General features: G+C 41.6%; 1 protein-coding gene across 3 annotated transcripts in view; it reads left to right on the forward strand.

Annotated features, from left to right (window-relative positions):
* The first annotated feature begins 480 nt into the window (after window positions 1-480).
* Window positions 481-19,229, forward strand: part of Wtap (WT1 associated protein) — a 28,967-nt gene continuing 10,218 nt past the window's right edge. For 2 of the 3 annotated variants that reach the window (XM_087912304.1, XM_085687613.1), the window contains exons 1-5: window positions 481-612; window positions 6,107-6,144; window positions 8,387-8,442; window positions 14,125-14,183; window positions 15,053-15,180. In XM_087912304.1, the coding sequence (XP_087768430.1) occupies window positions 6,115-6,144; window positions 8,387-8,442; window positions 14,125-14,183; window positions 15,053-15,180 (273 nt within the window). In that variant the 5' untranslated portion in view covers window positions 481-612; window positions 6,107-6,114. Of the gene's footprint in view, window positions 613-724; window positions 848-6,106; window positions 6,145-8,386; window positions 8,443-14,124; window positions 14,184-15,052; window positions 15,181-19,229 lie in introns of those variants that run through there. The other variant, XM_087912305.1, reaches the window with a different exon arrangement.

The following is a 19,229-nucleotide window of genomic DNA, read 5'->3' on the forward strand; positions in this document are numbered from 1 at the left end:
CATTTGAGGAGCGGTGTCCTTTTTGCTGCAGCCAGGCGGACTGTCTTCCTGGAATCCTCGCCCGGCTGCCTACCCGGGCTTCCGGTCCGCGGTCCGTCCACGCAGCCGCCCCGCTCCTCGATTCAAGCCCCGGGACGTCCAGGGGGGCGCGGCAGCGGCTGTCGTACGCCCTCAGTCTCAGAACGAGGGACACCTCGGCGCGGGGCCGCCGTCTGCGCGTTCCGGCGACGGCGCGCGGAAGCATCCCGAGCGGCGCGGCGCGTCCGCGGCAGCCAATCCCGAGCTGCCTGCACGGATTCCTCCGCCCAGGCCGTGCTGCCGCCGCAGGTGGCCCGGCCGAGCTTGTCCGGCGGCGGCCGCCGTCCCGAGATGCCTCGCGGGTGACCTCCGACCTCGCGGGCCCGCCCTCCTCTCCGGCCGCTTCCCTCTCCGACCCGGCTGAGCTTGCAGAGCCCCCACGGGGCAGGCGCGGGCCGCGGCGGCCGGTCTCGGTGCAGCGGCTGGCGGCGGCGGCTCCCCAGCGCCCCGAAGCCCCGAGCGGGCCGGCCGGCCTCCCCTCGCCGCTCCTCCCCGGCGGGGTGACCGAGGCAGTGCCCGAGAGGCGCGTCTCGGGTGAGTGGGCCACGGGCGGGGTGGCGGTGGGGCGCTCGGGGCGGGGCGCGCTCGGGCGGGGCGGGGCCGGCGGCGGGGCCTGGTTTCCTCCCTCAGCGCCATTTTGTGGCTGCGAGACCCGCAAATAAAGGCTAGCGCCGGGGCTGCGGCGGGAGGAGCGCGGCGGGGGGGGCCGGCGGCGGCGCGGCCTCGGCCTGTGTGACTGGCGGCGCCCGCGCAGCCTCGGGCTGGAAAGGTAGGTGCGGCCGGCAGCGGCAATGGCCGCGAGGGCCTGCGGGGGCCGGGGATCGAGGCGCGGCCGCCCCAGACCCGGGAAGACGCAGCCCGGGCCGGAAGGGCGATCGGGCCTGGGACCGCGTTGGCTTCCCGTTAGCCGGAGCGGCGCGCTGCCCGCGGGGACGCTCCGCTCTCTCAGGGCCATTTTCCTTCCGTCCCCGGTAGCAGCCGGGGACAAGGCGGGCGGGCGTTCCCGCGGCCGGGGAGGCGGGGAGGCCGGAGGCCGGAGGCCGCCCTCTCGGGGCTGACTGGCCATGCCGGCCCTTTCCCCGCCTATGTCGCCCCCTCCCACCTCCAAGGACTGGTTCCTGGCGACCCAGCGACACTGACGAATTCTGCCAAGCACAAACGAAGGGTTCGGTTTCTTTTTAAACCGAGTTTCACGTCACGCAGTAGCTTGTCACTGCAGCCACGTTCTCCCGTGGACTTCCATTTTTAAATAAGTGCATGCATTGTGAGAATAATTGATTTTCTTTGACAGCTTCGAGAAATTTTTCGTCAACTTTCAGTCTTGTTTTGGATCTCTTTGAGGCTGGTTTGACTGTATTTAGAACTGTTTTCCATAAGCGTGAAAGCACAGTAGGAAAAGGCCTAAGCTTTTGTGTGTATGTGTGTATGTTTTGTTCCAGGGGGGCGGCTAGGAACGGAATCCTAGGCCTTGTGTATGCTAGGCCAACAATCTGCCATTGAGCTATTGCTCCAGCCCACAGTTCTTGATTTGATAATGAGGAAGTTAGCTAATTTGACCCCAAAGGACTAAGACACTCTTAACTGGTGTAAAGATCAGCGAGTATGTTACAGCTTCAGGGAGCATGTTACAGTAATAAGCTTGATTTGCTAGTAAGATTTATGCCTCTTTCCTCACTCTAGCTTTTTCCATTTAGTTTTATTCTTTCAAAAGTGGAAGATCTGTTACTGCAAATTCTGTTTTTTGTTTTATCCCCCCCTCCCCTTATATTGATCATTGGGACTGAAACGTTGGCCCGGCAGTTAGGGGCACTTTCCACTCTAAAAAGACGAGTTCCCAGCACCGAAATGATGCCTCTAGGCTATCCTTAACTCCTGTTTCTGGGATTCTGACTTCCTCTTCTGATCTCTGTGGGCGGCACCAGGCCTGCACGTGGTGCACATACTTACATACAAAACATCCATAAACATAAAATACATTTTTTTAAATGGCAGATTTAAAAAAAACAACTGAGCATCAGGTTTTCTCCTAGGTAAACAGACTTGTGAAACGACTGAAAGGAGGTGGCTAGGTTTCATTGATCCAGTAACAACTGACAGGAGTCGGGGAAAGACTGCAGTTCACTGGGTGGCTTCTGATGGGACTGAAGTTGACTTCTAAAGATTCCGGTAGTGTTTCCAAGAGTGCTTTAGTTCCTCGCTCCATAGCAAAGGAGCAACTTTTGCTTTAGTGGACCCTTTAGCAAAGCAAGATGTGAAATAACACTACTCTTGTTTTTAATTACCTCCTCCTTTCTACCTCTGAATACTTTATATTCTTGTAGTTAACTAAACTTGGAAAAAAAATTTCAGTATTCCCATAATTGTATAAGCTATTTGATATAATGTGGTACTCTTCCATCAGACTAGATTTATGTTATCAGTGTTCTTTATGTGCTTTAAAGATGAAACTGGTGGAGTTTATTTTCCTAATGTTATATTTCTTTCTACATTCATTGTGTTCAAACAGTTCTTGTTTGTATAGTCTTTTTATGCCACCAGTAACAGAGGTCTGCAGCACTTAGTGCACCAACATCGTTCTCTTTTGCTGATAGAGAAGCTGAAGCCCCGAGTTAAGTGACTTACTTGTTCAAATAAGTCTATGTAACTGACTGAAATAGTGGTCTGACTTGTAACTTGTCCCTTTGTAGTGCATGCTGAGGCTCCAGCACCGTCAGGTAGTAGGTTTCTTATATCCATTGTGATTTATTGCGAGGCATATACATGTCTTGCATAAAGTTGTATTGGCTTATGCTCACTTTTCTCCAGGGACTAAGTTGCTCAACTTGGGATCATAGTGTTAGGATCTAGAATGCTAGGCACCTATTCAACAAAAACTGAATTCCACAACCTAAGCTCAGCATCGATGACATTCTAAATAAGTATATATAGACTTATTTGTTCTGTTTTATGTGTGGGGGTGTTTTGCCTACATGTATGTCTCTGTTCCATGTCTGTGCAGTGCCCTTGGAAGAAGCGGGTGTCGGGTCTCCTGGAACTGGAGTTCAGTAGTTATGAGCTACAGTATGGGTGCTAGAAATGAAACCCCAGTCCTATGAAAGAGCAGCTTAGTATTCTTAACTTCTGAGCCATCTCTCCAGCTGCTTTTCCCCCTTACATAATTTTAAAACCAGTCATTTCTAACCCTGTCGTAAGGTTGGCAAGTTGGTCATGTTGAATTTTTCTGTTTTGCCTTTGTTTTTAAACATGGTGTGTCTTTTTGTAGCCCTAGCTGGCTTGCAACTTACTTGCTGTGTAGAACTTGGAACTCTGCAGCCTGTGCCTCCTGAATGTGTGCTGTATGGGCCATATATACTGTACCACACTGGACATGCTTCCTTGTTGTGTTTTTGTTTCTGGTTTTTGAGACAGGGTCTCACTGTGTAGCCCTGACTGGTCTGGAATTCAATAAGTCCCAGTTTCTCAAAATACAAAAGTGTGTATTATTTCTCTCATTTGCAGTTCCAGGGGCTCAAACCTCAGATTCTTCATGCACTTATCATGCAGTCCACAACTATATCACTTCCCCAACCCATGAAAGACTTTTAAATAGAAGACTTAAGCTATAATTTATAATGTGGTCATTTAGAGTGTTTTCCTAAAATTTTAATTTCTTTGTACAACAGACCTAATTTGAGAACCAGGGTTTAGTGGTGGTTTGATTAGAATATCTAGTTTATTTGGGAGTATGCATAAAATTGATATTGGGAAATCTTTACTTTGGTAAATTTTGATAAATCTCAAATATTCATTAAGAAATTAAATATCACTGGGCAGGAGGACTTCTGTGAGTTCAAGGCAAACCTGGTCTACAGAGCGAATTCCAGAACTGGCACCATAGCTACTGAGAAACCCTGTCTCAAAAAACCAAAAAGAAGTAAAAAAATCTTTTAAAAATCACAAATTCTTCAGTCAAAATTTTAATAGTTCAGAATTTTGAGACAGATCTCTATGTACCTTTGATTGTCTAGAACTCAATGAAGCCTGGTCTCAAACTACAGAGATCTACCTGCCTGTTTCTCCAGAGTGCTGTGATTTAAGGTGTGTACCACCACACCCAATTTATAGTGTAGAATTTCTGTTAAGTATAGATGAGTAAAATAAAATGAAAAAAAGTTGTTAAAGATGTAAGGGAATTTTGGTGATAGTCTGTGAGAACTAGGACCTAGGAATAACTATGTTTGTTTCCTGGTTAAATTTGAATATCAGAAAACAGGAGAAAAAAAAACAGCTGGGGAGGGCGTAGCACACACCTTTAATGCCAGCATTCTGTGAGTTCAAGGCCAGCCTGGTCTACAGAGCAGCTCTAGGTTAGCCAGTACCCTTACACTGAAGAAACCCTGACTCGAAAAACAAAGAAAGAAGGGCGGTGGTGGCACAAGCCTTTAATCCCAGCACATTAATCCCAGAGACAGGCGGATCTCTGAGTTCAAGGCCAGCCTGCTTTATAAGAGCTAGTTCCAGGACAGGCTCCAAAGCTACAGAGAAACCCTATCTCGACCCCCCCCCCCCAAAAAAAAGGAAGAAAGGAAAAACAAAGAAAAAGAAAACAGATATGTGATGTGTTTGTTATAAGAACCTTCCCTCTAAAGATCTATTGATTTATTTTATATGTATGAGTGCTCTATTGACTTTGTACCAGAAGAAGGCATCAGATCCCACAGCCACCATGCAGTTGCTGGGAATTGAACTTGGGTCTTCTGGAAGAGCAGCCAGTGCTCTTAACCACTGAGCCATCTCTTACTCCCCAAAGAACTTTTTTAAAGATTTATTTTTAATTGTGGATGTGTATGGCGGTGTTCATGCTTGCCTGTGGAGGCCAGAAGTATCTAATCCCTTGGCACTGGAGTTGTCAGCCACTTTACGTGGATGCTGGGAACTGCATTCGTGTCCTCTTCAAGAGCGTTTGACTGCTAAGCCTTCCCTCCAACCCAAGAACTGAAGTTTTAATTGTGTATAAATTATTACTTCAAATCAATTTAGATTTGGGTGGAAAAATACTGGCTCCCAGACTTAAGTCAAATAGTATTTAGTGTTCATAAAATCTTCAAAAGAAAGTTTTATATTTATTAGGTTAGCTTTTCCTGTTCCATATATTTGCTCCCCAACTTGTTTTGTAACGCATTATGGTACAGTTGTTACATATTTCTGTCTTTCTGTAGTATGTGAATTTGTGGTTTAATAAGTAATGACTGCCAGGTGGTAGTGGATGCACACCTTTAATCCCAGCACTTGGAAGGCAGAGGCTGGTGGATCTCTGTGAGTTCAAGGCCAGCCTGATCTACATAGTGAGTTCCAAGATAGCCAGAGCTACACTGTGAAACCCTGTCTCGAAAACCAAAAAAGGGAGAGGGGGGAGTGGCTGCTGATAGAAGCGTGTAGTGGTTCTGTTGAGGTACCTATCTTTTGCAGCAGTTAGGTGAACTTTGTATAAATATATCTAAAGAATCTAATTTTGAAATATAGATTACTTTGGCATGCAATCATGTGGTGTAAGCATATTTCTGTAGTTACTGTTACCAGAGTGGTGATTAGATGATGGGTTCTGCTTCGTGGTGAAAGCATGTTACTATAGAAGTCTCATCAGGAGACTGGCTGGTGCTACCCCTCTGTGGCCCTTCAGCAGTGCCTAGATTGCCTCTGAGGTCCTCTGAGATCGGACTTACAGGGAACTTTTAAAAATTACATAACCATGATAATGAAAGATGTTAACAAAGAGGAAATTTGTTGAAAGCTACAGAGGAACTCATGTCTTTGTACTTTTTTTGTAAATTAAAGCTATCCCAGGCTCAAGTCAGTGACAGCACTTAGCAGAGTGTGAAGGAAGCTATCCTGGACTGAGTTCCTTCCACTGCAGTGAGAACTGTTTCACATTAAGATTTGCTTGAACATTTGTGTGAAAGAAGCAGTTTTAACTTCGAGAGGAATAATTGAATTGAAAGAAAATCAACTGAAAATCTTTTTCCCAACACCCTTCCCCCTGCTTTTTTAGGGTTCAAGATGACAAACGAAGAGCCTCTTCCTAAAAAGGTATGTTGTTTGAGCAGCGACACTTCACTTGTTAAAGCCTAAAGGACTATTCTTTGTTCTTATTTTTCACTTCCTTTCCCTTGTACTTTGCATCAGAGGTACAGAGTGTTGGATGTGTATCTGTGTGTGCTCTATTTAGCATGAAGGATCACGGCTTTTAGAAGGCGTTACTGTGGTCTGCACTTCTTAGCCTGAATTAAATGACTATTATACACACATGTCACGTACAATTTCTAATCTTTCTTTTACAGGTGAATTTTTTTTAATTTTCCCTCCTAATTTATTAAACCCCGGGCTTGTAACTGAAATCCATCCTCTTGTGGATTTTTCAAGGCTACAGCCAGTTAGTTCTTACAGTGTTTTCTTCTTTCATTTCCTAACTTTTGATTTCCCAGTTCTATATTCCTACATTGAATTTTAGCTTACTACATTTATAGTATAGATGCACTACATATACCCTGAGGTTTTGTTAAAAAAGAATAATATAGTTTATGGAAGACTTGACTTTGTAACTCAGTTGGAAAAGCTTAGTGTTTGTTCATTAAATATTTAAACAACTGATTTATTATCTGCTGTATAAAATTCTGCCTTAAATTTTGAGTCACATTACTCCTGGAGTGAATAAAGAACTGAGTATGTGGGAGCTGTGACTTGCTTTCAGTGGGTTAATGTTTCTCTGTTTTGTAGAACAGCACTGGTTAATGCTTAGACACTTTAAAGAAAATGCTTTCTCTGCTTCCAGGCATCAAGCTAGGCTTCGTGCGTGCCCTGCAGGCACTTCTATTGATCTATACTTCCTCCACTAAGAATTGTCTTTTTAAAAAAATATTTATTTACCTTTTAGTTATGTGTATGTATACGTGTGTTGGGGGTGTACACATTGCCCTAGGTGTTAAGGAGGCCAGAAGCATTAGGTTCCCAGAACTGGAGTTACAGATGGTTCTGGGCCACCTGACATGGGTGCTGGGAATCGAACTCAGGTCCCTTGGAAGAGTAGTACTTGGTCTTTACCACTGAACCATCTCCCCAGCCCCGAATTTTCTTTTTTTTATAACAGAAATTAATAAACCTTTAGATTTTTTTTTAAATAAGGGAAAACATTTCTAAATGTACGAAACAATTTCAGCTTATGTTCTACTTTTAAACTTTATTGGAGAGTTATAAATTGATAAGTTTTAAAAATGTTCAGGGATGTTCTATGAGCCTCGTTAAAAAAACTAGGGAACTCGTATACTGGGGTTTACCTTGTCTGCAGCTTTGTGTAGGAACCACCAATCAAGGTCAGCTTCTGAATGGTCACCACAGGCTCTCCTTTATAGGCACTTTGACCCGCTCCCTCCATCCCCCACCCATGTTATTATAACCTGTTCTGCTTCTTTAACTAACCTGAGTGCTGTGTAAAGGAAATCATGCATGTGTTTCCTTTTGAGATTATTTTTTCATTCAGCATAACTTCCTTCAAATTTATTTGTTTCCTATATCAATAGTCTTATTTTCACTTAATGCTGAAGAATGTTGTATGATATGACTGAATTATAGTTTTATACATACTTAGCCTGTTAAGGGACACTTGGATGACTCCAGCTTTGGACATCACAAGTAAAGCTGCTATGAATATATGCTCAAGAATACAACTACTGGGGGCTGGAGAGATGGTTCCGTGGATACGAGCACTGGCTGCTCTTCCAGAGAACCCACATAGCAGCTTACAACTGTTTGTAACTTCAGTTCCAGGGGATTTGACACCTTCATACCACTGCATATAAAATAAATTTAAATAGATTAAACAAAAAGAATGCAACTGAGTCATATATGGCATGTGCATTTTAATCTTGTTTTGACTTTCGTTTTTAGTAGGGATTTTTTTGAGGTTTTCATTTGTTTTGGTTTGGTTTTTGTTTTTTCTTTGTTTCAGTTTTTTTGTGTATATGTATGTTGGGGGATGCCCCGCGGTGTGAAAGGGGTATTGGATCCTCTGAAGCTGGACTTAGAGGGATTTGTCACTCCTACTGATGTGGGTGCTGGGAACTGAACTGGTGTCCTCTGGAAGCGCTCCAGGCACCCTTAACCACTAAGCTGTCTCTCTGGTCCTCACTTTTAGTTGAAAAAGAGCAGTCAGGCTAGTTTTCAGAGTTGTGAAGTACTGAGCTATTTAAATAATCCAGTTCGGGAGACGGTTCCTAGCTCAGCACATAGCACCTCTCTGGAAGAGTACTCAATCCATTTTTAATTTTCTTTATAGGTCCGTCTGAGTGAAACAGATTTCAAAGTTATGGCACGGGATGAGCTAATTCTGAGGTAAAATGTTCATTCATCAAAAATTCAAAAAATCTATAGACAACATACTGTGACTACTGTAAAACTTTATGCATCTGTACTCTGGGTTTGCTTGTTTTGCAGATTTTTATTGTTGCTGATTGTTTGATACAGGGTTTTCCTGTAGAAGTCAGAATCCTCCTGCCTTAGCTCATCAAGGGCTAGGAATAATAAAGATGTGTACTTTGTTGTTGATTTTTTTTTGAAGATTTTTTTTAATTGACTTTATTGAGCCATACATTTTTCTCTGCTCCCCCTCCCTTCTTCTCCCCTCCAACCCTCTCCCATGGTCCCCATGCTCCCAGTTTACTCAGGAGATCTTGTGAAGACGGGTTCTTTGTGTAACCCTGGCTACTGGAGCTAGCTTTATAAACCACGTTGGCCTAGAGCTCACAGAAATTCGCCTCCCTCTGCCTCCCAGGTGCTGGGATTAAAGGCGAGCGCTGCCATCGCCCAGCTCAGTTTTACGTTTTTAATGTTAATATACCCTCAAGTCCCTTTGTATGTTTTTTGGACATGTTTCCTATGGTTCTTCGGTAGATAAACAAGAACTATAACATTAGCTTGGGTGATTTCTAGACTGACACAGAAACCAAGTTTTCTTTTAGAGCTAAAATACTAAGATTTGTTACATGGGAAGCATTTTTATTTAATGTATGACTTGCTAGAAGGGATGTTCAGTTTAATAAATCAGGCACAGGAAAGGCAAGATGACTCAGTATATAAAGACCCTTTCTGTGGAAACCTGGCTTTAACCTGAGTTCAGTCCCTAGAACCCACGTAAAGGTAGACGGATTAAAAAAAAAAAAACTATCCTCTGGGCTCTTCCACACGTGTATAGTATGGCAGATGTGAGCTCACACACATATGTTTTTAATAAAAGTAATAGGCAAAAAGTTTAAATTAATAGGCATGGATGTTGGGGTTTTGTTTTGAAACAAGGTCTTTCTTAATGTATATTCAAGTTGGCCTCAAATTGAAAATCCAAATTAATCTTCTAAATGTTACAAATGTAAGCATGTATTACCATGCCTGCTCAATATTTTTATTATATTATTTTTTCTTATATTGTGTAACATATATTGAAAAGTTATAATGAAAGGATGGTTTTCCCCCTTTGGTGTTTTGAGACAGGATTTCTCTGTGCAGCTCTGGCTATCCTGGAACTTGTAGACTAGACTAACGTTGAATTCAGAGATCCGCCTGCCTCTTCCTCCCAAGTGCTAAGACTAAAGGTTGTGTCACCACCAACCAGCCGAAAGGGATAATTTTTATAATTTTCATTTTGTGTGTATGGGTGGTGTTTTGTCTGTATATATATCTGTGCCCTGCTTGCCTACTTGGTGCCTAGGGCGGCCTGAAGAGAGAATTTAGAGTTATGAGCTGCCATGTGATTACTAGGATTCAAACACACATTCTGGAAGACTTTCCACCTAATAGAATCCTGGAGTTCAAGGTCAGGCAAGACACCTTCATCTACTGAGCCATTTCACAGCCCCTAAATGAAAGTTACTGAACTTGGTTGTCTTGAAAATTTTCAAAAACTTTTTATTTAAGCATATCTAGCAAGGGAGAGAAGAGATGATTTCATTTGGTGGAGACAAAGAGACCATTGCATTATTCCTAGAGGTTGGTCTTTGTTGCAGTGCTAGAGATGGAGCCCAAGTCTTTGCACACCAGGCATGCATTGGACTCTTCTCCCAGCCTGAATTCAGTAATTTCCCACTTTGGCTTTCGCTAAGCTTAAGCTAATGTGTTGTGGACTTCCACATGTCTTTCACTGCCATACGTCTACATGTAGATAACTCTTTGCTTTAGCTTTACCTTCCTTCTTAGACCCTTGCAGTTAACCTACTTACTCTTTTTATTTTAAATCAATCTTTTTTTTATTTTATTTTTTATTTATTTATTTATTATGTAGGCAATATTTTGTCTGTGTGTATGCCTGAAGGCCAGAAGAGGGCGCCAGACCTCATTACAGATGGGTGTGAGCCACCATATGGTTGCTGGGAATTGAACTCAGACCTTTGGAAGAACAGTCAGTGCTCTTAACCGCTGAGCCATCTCTCCAGCCCCTTAAATCAATCTTGAAACAGTTTTTCCAATCCTATACCTCAGTGGTAAGATTACAATTGTGTGCCACTAAGGCCACTTGGCTTTTTTCAACATGGATTATCTATTTCTGACTTAACTACTGAGTACAAGCACTCCTTGTGCTTCCAAAGTTGTTAGACTTACAGGTCTAACCACTGCCACAATTTGTAGTCTCTTGATTTAACAACTAGAAGAAACAAAAAAAATCAGTTAAATTTTATTTAAAACGTTTTGAATAAGTGTGTGTGTGGTTGTGTACATGTGAGTGCAGGTACTTTGGAAGCTAGAGGCTGTGAAAACCCTGGAACTAGAGTTCCAAGGCAGTTGAGAACCACCTGACTGGAGGTCTGGGAGCTTGAGCTCTTCTGAAAGAGCAGTATGGTCTCCAAAATGCTGAGCTATCTCTCCAGTCTCCCAAATCAATAATCTTAATAACAATAGAAGTAGAAACATTTCTACTAAGTAACAAAGGTTCTAAAACATTTCTAAAATGTATAATTTATACTTAGGAAATTTTTAAAAAACTTTTTCAGTGATTTTTTTTTTCTCCTTAAATACTTTGATGGTTTTAAATCAACTGTTTAATTAATCTGTTTCCTAAAGTTTGAGGGGTTTTTGTTTTGAAAATGTCATCTGTTTGTAACTGTTGAGACTTTGTAGCCAGGGTGCAGTTAAACTCCTGGTCCTCCTTCTCCCTGTCTGCTGCTGGAATTACACCACACCCAACTCTTTTTTTTTTTAAATATTTATTTATTGTATATACAATATTCTGTCTGTGTGTATGCCTACAGGCCAGAAGAGGGAACCAGACTTCATTACAGATGGTTGTGAGCCCATGTAGTTGCTGGGAATTGAACTCAGGACCTTTGGAAGAGCAGGCAATGCTCTTAACCACTGAGCCATCTCTCCAGCCCCACACCCAACTCTTTTTTTTTTCTGTCTCTTTATATATGTCTCTGCCTGTGCTTTGGTTTTTTTTGGGGGGGGGGTTATTTTTCTAAAGAAGCTCTTCTAGCCCCCAGAAAGGATCTGTGTTGATTTCTAAGTGGCCAGTGAGCTCTTCTGTATCCTAAGATAGAAGGGGCCCTAGAAAATAAGCATTCAGAGGAGTATCTATGTAGAAGATGATTAATTTCATTGTGTGTATAATGGTGAAGATTATAAGATTGTCTGCTAGAATTAAATTTTAGGTGCCAAGAATGTAGGCTTATTGGTAGAATGCTTACCAAGAATCCATAAAGGCCTGGGTTCCATCCCACACATAAGCTAAAGGTCATTTTCCACTTTGCAGTGAGCTACATGAAACACTGCCCCAAAGGGATAAAACCAAGTTAAATTTAAATTTTACTTAGCTGTACCTAGAATAGAAGTTAGAAATCAATGCTTAACATAAGCAGGATGACAGACATTCAAACAAGGTATTCTCTGTCAGGAGGTGCTTAAACTCAACCTGAAGAAGTCTTTATTGGTGTTTGTAGTAATTGCCAAAAGCAGTTGGTGACTCTACGTACATTGAGTAGAGTAATATAACAAGCAGGGAACATCCCTTAGTATCCTTTAGCACTTGGCATTTTTATAGGCTGTTCTTGCCAATTAGTTGTCATTTTCTAATCTTGGAAGATATTCTTTAACCCATTCTTATAGGTTAAAAAAAAAGCAACTTTGCAAGATGGGCATTGTGGCTCATACCTTTAATCAGTGAAGGGACACTCAACCTACTTTGAATTATGTGACTCTGGCCAACCTTGTCCTTTCCTCTCCCCCATTCCCTCCTTCTTTCTAAAAACCATTAGACTACATCCCTAAAGCTAGCCACCAAGGTCTTTTTTCCCCTTATTTGGATACTTTCCTATGCCAGACTCATTCCTGAGGATGAGAGTACCAAAGTTCAGCACTCAAAAGCCTGTTTGGTTCACCTAATTAACATGCCCAATCAAACTAACCCACTGTATTGTAGCCCATTCTAACACTGACCTCCCCTTTTCCTCTTTAAAAAAAAAAAATTACACCACTTCTCTTCCATAGGACCCGGGTTCAGTTCCCAGAACCCACATGGCAGCTCACAACTATTTGTAATTCCAGTTTCAGGAGATCTGACACCCATGGCAAAACACCAATGCACATAAAATAAAAAAAAATAGATATTTTTAAAATTTTAAAGAAAATTATGCTTGCAGGGTCATTTGCTGCTGTTTTCTGCCTGAGTCAGAAAGTTAAGGCAGTCGCTTTAGCTTTTCTTCCCCCTACCTCCCCTTATTAAGGCTCTCTCTGTGAACACAGGTATTTGGGTGTGTTTTGTGACTAATCCAGGGTTCCGGACGAGGAAGCCCCTGCTGTTTGGGGATCTTCCATATCAACAGTCAAGACAGAGGCAGGTGGATCACTTTCAAGTCCAGTGTAGTCCACAGAGATATCTATATCTATATCTATATCTATATAGTGATACTCTGTCTTCAAACAAACAAAAAAAAAAACATTGCTTTGCCAAGAAATAAAGGAAAGTTTGAAGGTTCTGAATACAAGTAATTAAATATCATTTTAAAGAGATGGAAATGCTAATTGACGTTTTGGTCATTCCACACTGTATGCATGGATATATTAAATTATCGCACTGTACCCCGTAAGTGTGAACGTGATAATTTATGATTGGGAAAAATACTATTTTGAGATAATGTACTTTCGAAAAGAATAGTTCCATGCAATTAAGCACATTTTTCTCTTTCAATCTTAACCATTGGTAATATCTAAACACATGTGGTGTGATCTCGCTCAGAATCTGAGTGCCACAGTAGAGAACACTTTATCTTTGTATCCCCACCCCAGCACACACACACACTACTGGGAATTGAACCAAGGGCCTCATGCTCGGCAAATGCTTTACCGATCAACCATGACCAGGCTACTTTTTAGTTGTGTTTGTTTGGAGACAAGGTCTCTGTGTAGCTCTGGCTGTCATGAAACTCATACTGTAGACCAGGCTGACCTGGAACTCAGCCTGTCTCTGCTTCCTAGGTATTAGGATTAAATGTATTTGTTACCACTGTCCTGTTTTTGTTTCAATATGAGATAGTAGTGATAAATTGCTACACTGGCTTGGAGCATGCTTTCCTAGTAACTAGGATTGTAGGCTGGCTGTCACTATGCCCAACTTAGATGTGGACTTTTACCTTAGTATACTTTCTTTTACCTGTCTTAATGTAAATTGAGAAGAAATAATGAGCTAATGAGTATATTTCTGATTAAGCTATGTTTGTGGTTATCTCAAAGTTAAAAATAATCCAACACAGCTCTTAGTCTTAATGATTGTGGATATTTTTGTTTGTTTGTTTTATTTTGTTTTCCAAGACAAGATTTGTATATGTAACAATCTTGGCTGGCTGTCCTGGTACTTGCTCTGTAGACCAGGCTGTCCTGGAACTCACAGAGATCATCCTGTCTCAGCCTCCCAGGTGCTGTGATTAAAGATGTGCACAGCCCAGCATGTATTTTGGGTTTTGTTTTTGTTTGGGGGGGGGGGGTAAAGAAAGGTAATTTCAATATAAGCACTAATAAGAATTTTCTTTTTACTAGATGGAAACAGTATGAAGCATATGTTCAAGCTTTGGAGGGAAAGTACACAGATCTCAATTGTAAGTTTGGTTTCCTAAATGAAGATGTGTAGTTGTCTTTTGAAAACTGGTTACAGTGTAAATTAGCTTTCCCAAAGCAGATACTGTTTTTGTTCAAGCATTTTATTACAAGAATTGTGTCCAGGCCCTGTAGGGAGTTGGAAAATGTAGTGAATGATGCTTGAAAGATAGATGATTTCTTCTGACAGACTCCCAGGCACCAAGGAAGACATATTTATTTTAGTAAACAATGGTGTGCCTGATTTTAGCAATATTAAGTACAATTAGGATAACACTTGCTTGGATCTTTTGGTGTGTACCTAACTACCTTCTACACGGGAATTTTAACTACATAAACTGTTAACATAGAAGAGACATACATGGAAACAACTAGTAATAGATTTTTTGAGAACCTAAATGACAAATTTTGTGGCTATATTACTCATATAGATGTGACTTATAAAAGTTTATGGTTCATGTAGTTAGTGTTTTTTGTTTTGTGTTGCCAAAACTGCTCTGGAACTTAAGATCTCCCTGCCACCACCTCCAGAGTGTTGTGATAAAGACAGGTTACTGCCAGGTCAGGCGAGTTAATGTCATTGTTAAAGTGATTAGGTTAGAATGTATTGTTGGGGTTTTTGTAAATATTAAATGAACTGTGAGTGTAGATAGTAGATAGTGTGGCTTCCTGATTTAAGTACAGAAACAGCTCAGTATAATAGTATGTTTGGGGAGCATTAGCCATTGCTTCCTGGGGGAGGTCTCATGATCAGGAACAAGTACCATGTTTCAAAAACTGTGATTTTGATTACTCTTGAGACAGCTTTCTTCTGGCTAGTTCAGTTTGATTTTGAAATGAGATTTATGATGTTTTGGATTTCTTTTTTCAGCAAACGATGTGACTGGCTTAAGGGAATCTGAAGAAAAACTAAAGCAGCAACAGCAGGAGTCTGCACGCAGAGAAAACATTCTTGTCATGCGATTAGCAACCAAGGAACAGGAGATGCAAGAGTGTACTGTAAGTATTTCAATATTGCAGTCTCTAGTTGAGGAATCCACATCACTACAAGTAATTTTTAAGCAGTGGTAATGGCAAATATAAGTGCACACTTTGTTAAGAGTGGAATGGAGAGTGCATGGGAGTGAAGGTCCCTATGTCACTAAAGGGTCTTGAATGCTTGCTTTCCTCTTGATTCCTAATTTTTACATTTTGGGATTTTGTTTTTTGTTATTGCCAGACATAGACAATTTGCACTATACCAACAGAATCTCTGGCTATTGTTTACACGGTGGTATTTTGGATCATCATGCCTAGTCAAAGACTGGGTGGTAGTACTCCATCATAATTTTGATTTTGAATTTTGTTTTAGGTTTTTGTTTTGTGTTGTGTTTGTTTGTTTGTTTTACCTTAATCTTTTCTGGTAATATTTTTAATATTTTTATTTTATGTATAGGCAAGTTTGGCTTAACATTTAGTGTCTGTGCACTACATGTATGCCTGATGCCTGTGGAAGCCAGAAGTGGGCATTGAATCCCCCGATAGTGGAGTTACTAACTGCTATGAGTCAACACATGAGTGTTAGAAACTGAACCTAGATCCTTTACAAGAGCAATCATGCTGTCTCCAACCTTGGTCATTACTTTTTTATGCCTTTCCCTGAATAGTAAGTACAGCAGTGTTCTTGTAGTTGGGATTTAGAGCTGAAGCTTTGCGAGCAGCACTGAATAAAAAAAGCAGGGGAAGGACACATGAAGTTGGGAGTTTTGGGTGAGACTGAAAAGTAGTTAAAGACTTGGGGACTTAGGTTTATCCTAGGTATAAGTAATGGCAAGAAGTTTTTTCTTAATTTTTTCTATTTTTTGTTTTCTGTGATAGGGTCTCTCTCACTTTGTAGCGCTGGCTAGTCTAGAACTTCCTATGTAGTCTAGACTGGCTTGAACTCTTAGTGATCCACCTGCCTCTGCCTCAGTGCTGGGATTAAAGGAGTACACTACCATGCCCAGCTACCAGTGCAGAATTTTTCAGCAGGATACTCATGGGGTTGTGAACTGATACATTTTGGGTAGATGACTGGCTTGAGTATGGAAGGTAGATTTCTTCCTCTCTCTTCTCACTCTTGTTTGTGTGTTCTTGAAATATGTGGTTCAGCCCTAAAATCTCTAGTAACTGAGAATGACTGCATTTCTGATCTTCTTGTCTCTACTTTCTGAGTGCTGAGATTATGGGAGCTCACCAAGTACACCTTGTTTATGCGACTGTATGTGCATGATAGGCACACTTTGTTCTGAGTGACAGCCCAGCAGCCTCTAGCTGAGATTTAGAATAAGAAAACTAGCTGGGCCGGGAAGCAGGGTCTTTAAATCATATAACAAACTCACTGGTAGGATGTGATAAGATAGTCTCAAGGCACAATCAATAGGATTTGATTAATTTAGATATTGTTGGGAAAGGATTTAAGAATGAATCATAGGTGAATCTCAAGTTTATATTATGTAACAGAGTGGCTGAGAGATTGAATTTAGGAAGAGCAGAATATACTGTTAGTAAAACAGAAGCTGTAATTTTGCTCTTCTGCCCACCCCACCACCAGCCTCTAGGTATTGATCAGAGTGATCAGAGGCAGGGCAGAGTTATTCAGCTGTTAAGAACACTTGTTGCTCTTGAAGAGGACCCAGGTTCAATTCCCAGCAACCAGATGGTGCCTTATGAACTGTAACTCTGGTCCCAAGGGATCTGAAGCCCTTTCCTGACCTCTCTAGGCACCAGGATCTCATGTGGTATACATACAGACATGTAGGCAAAACACTCATAACACATAATAAAATGAATAAATCTTTGGTTTGGTTTTATATGTTGAGATAGGTTCTGTCTGTATAGGGCTGTTTTGGAACTCACTGTATAGACCAAAGATCCACTTGCCTCTGCCTCCTGAGTGCTGGGATTAAAGGCGTGTACCGCCACACCCAACCAAATGAGTAAATCTTTTTTTTTTAAACTTTATTTAACTTTATTTCATGTGCATTGGTATAACGATGTCAGATTCTCTGGAACTGGAGTTACAGACAGCTGTGAGCTGCCATGTGGGTGCTGGGAATTGAACCCGGGTCCTCTGGAGGAGCAGTCAGTGCTCTTAACCACTGAACCATCTTGCCAGCCCCATGAGTAAATCTTTAAAAGGGGAGAGGTTAGTTTTAATTTAAATAGGAATTATAAATTGCTTAATTTAGCAGTCAGGAAAATAATAGGCTACTTTAGTAGTACCTGTTACTGTTGAGGGTTTGTATTGAAGGAAGATTGGAGTAATAGGTGATAATTTCAATTAAAAATGTGGAGGCTAAGATTATATCTGTTGGGTTAAGGACCTGAGTTCAGTCCCCTAGTACCGTGTAAAGTATTGTACATGGGAGGTGTTTTGGTAATCCAAGCCTTGAGGTCTAGCCAGTGGAGTGAGGCAGATCGCTGGGCTTTCTGGACATAATCAGCAAGTGTCAAGCCAGTGAGATACTTGGCCTCCAAAAACAAAGTGGATGTTTTGTGTACGTAAAGTACCAGAGGTTTACAGCCAGACTAACACTTGGGTGTTCTCTGTCCTACACAAAAACACATGATTCCATCTTTAGCAAATTTTAATTTAAGTATGAAAGTCAGACGACAACATGCGTGATTAATTTTTTCCTTTCACCTTGGGGATCTTGGGGATTGAATTTAGGTCTGCAGACTAAGGTAGCAAGTGCCTTCACCCTCTGAGCCACCTTACTGGTCCTTTTTTTTTTATGTTTGTTTAGTATGGTTATGAGTGCACTCATTCCATGACAAACGTGAGAATCAGAGGACAACTTGTGGGAGTTGGTTCTCTATCATGCGGATCCTGGGAATTAAATTCAGGTTAAACTATCTTTCACGTTTCCTTGTATTCTCTTCCCTAGCAAAGAGAATTTATTCTAGTCATATTTGCCTCCTTTTCATGACCAAAGTGTCGACTGTTGGGATTTAGTCTGAGTCAGTGTTGTGAAGATTGTTTCAGTTAATGTTGAGAGCACATGATGCACACTATGTGATGTGTTTTATTCTTCTACTAAATTACTTTAGTAGATGGCAGTGTCTTGAATTAAGGGAGATACTTTTTGTTTAAAATTAATTACTTTCAAATTTTTCCATAAGAGCTGGGCAAGATGGCCCAGTGGTTAAAGTGCTTACTTGCTGCTTATACAGAGGACTGAAGTTCTCTTCTAGCACCCACACCTATCTATGTAACTCTAGCTCCAGATCTGATGGCCTGAGAGCACTCAGGCGACTGCTCGTACTAACATATAGGAATAAATAACATACAAAAATAAAATAAGGGCTAGAGAGATGGCTCAGCGGTTAAGAGCACTGACTGCTCTTCCAGAGGTCCTGAGTTCACTTCCCAGAAACCATGTGGATACTCACCACCACCTATAATGAGATCTGGCGCCCTCTTCTGGCCTGCAGGCATACATGCAGACAGAACACTGTTTACATAATAAATAAATATTTTTTTAAAAATCTCTTTAAGTTAGAGCAGGTTTGATGGGCTCATGGCTTTAATCCCTGCTCTATAGAGTACATGTTTCTGAATTCCAGACCAGCAGGTCTACATAGTTAAACTTTGTCTCAAAAGAAAAATGTATCTCCATAAATTTAAACATTCCTTTCTATTTGTGTGCAGGGACCTCATAATTAAAGTCAGTATATCTGTGCCTTCTGATCGTCCTAATTAAACCTTAGGGTACAGTAGGGCAGATGGACAAAGATGCTTGCTACCAAGCCAAGTGACCTGAGTTCAACCCTAGCCCCACATGGTGAGAGGAAGGGGACTACAAATTTTCCTCTGATCACACCACTTGCCACTAACAAAAATAGTTAATGTTTTAGAAATTAAAAAAAACAAGTCGGGTGGTGGTGCACACGCGCTTTTAATGCCAGCACTTGCGCTTTTAATGCCAGCACTCGGGAGGCAGGGGCAGGTCTGTGAGTTCAAGGTCAACCTGGTCTATAAGAGCTAACTCCAGGGCAGGCTCCAAAGCTACAAAGAGACCCTCTCT

The sequence above is a fragment of the Myodes glareolus genome, chromosome 1 (genome assembly GCF_982192425.1).
Source record: "Myodes glareolus chromosome 1, mMyoGla1.1, whole genome shotgun sequence".
In the NCBI taxonomy this organism is placed as follows: Eukaryota; Metazoa; Chordata; class Mammalia; order Rodentia; family Cricetidae; genus Myodes; species Myodes glareolus.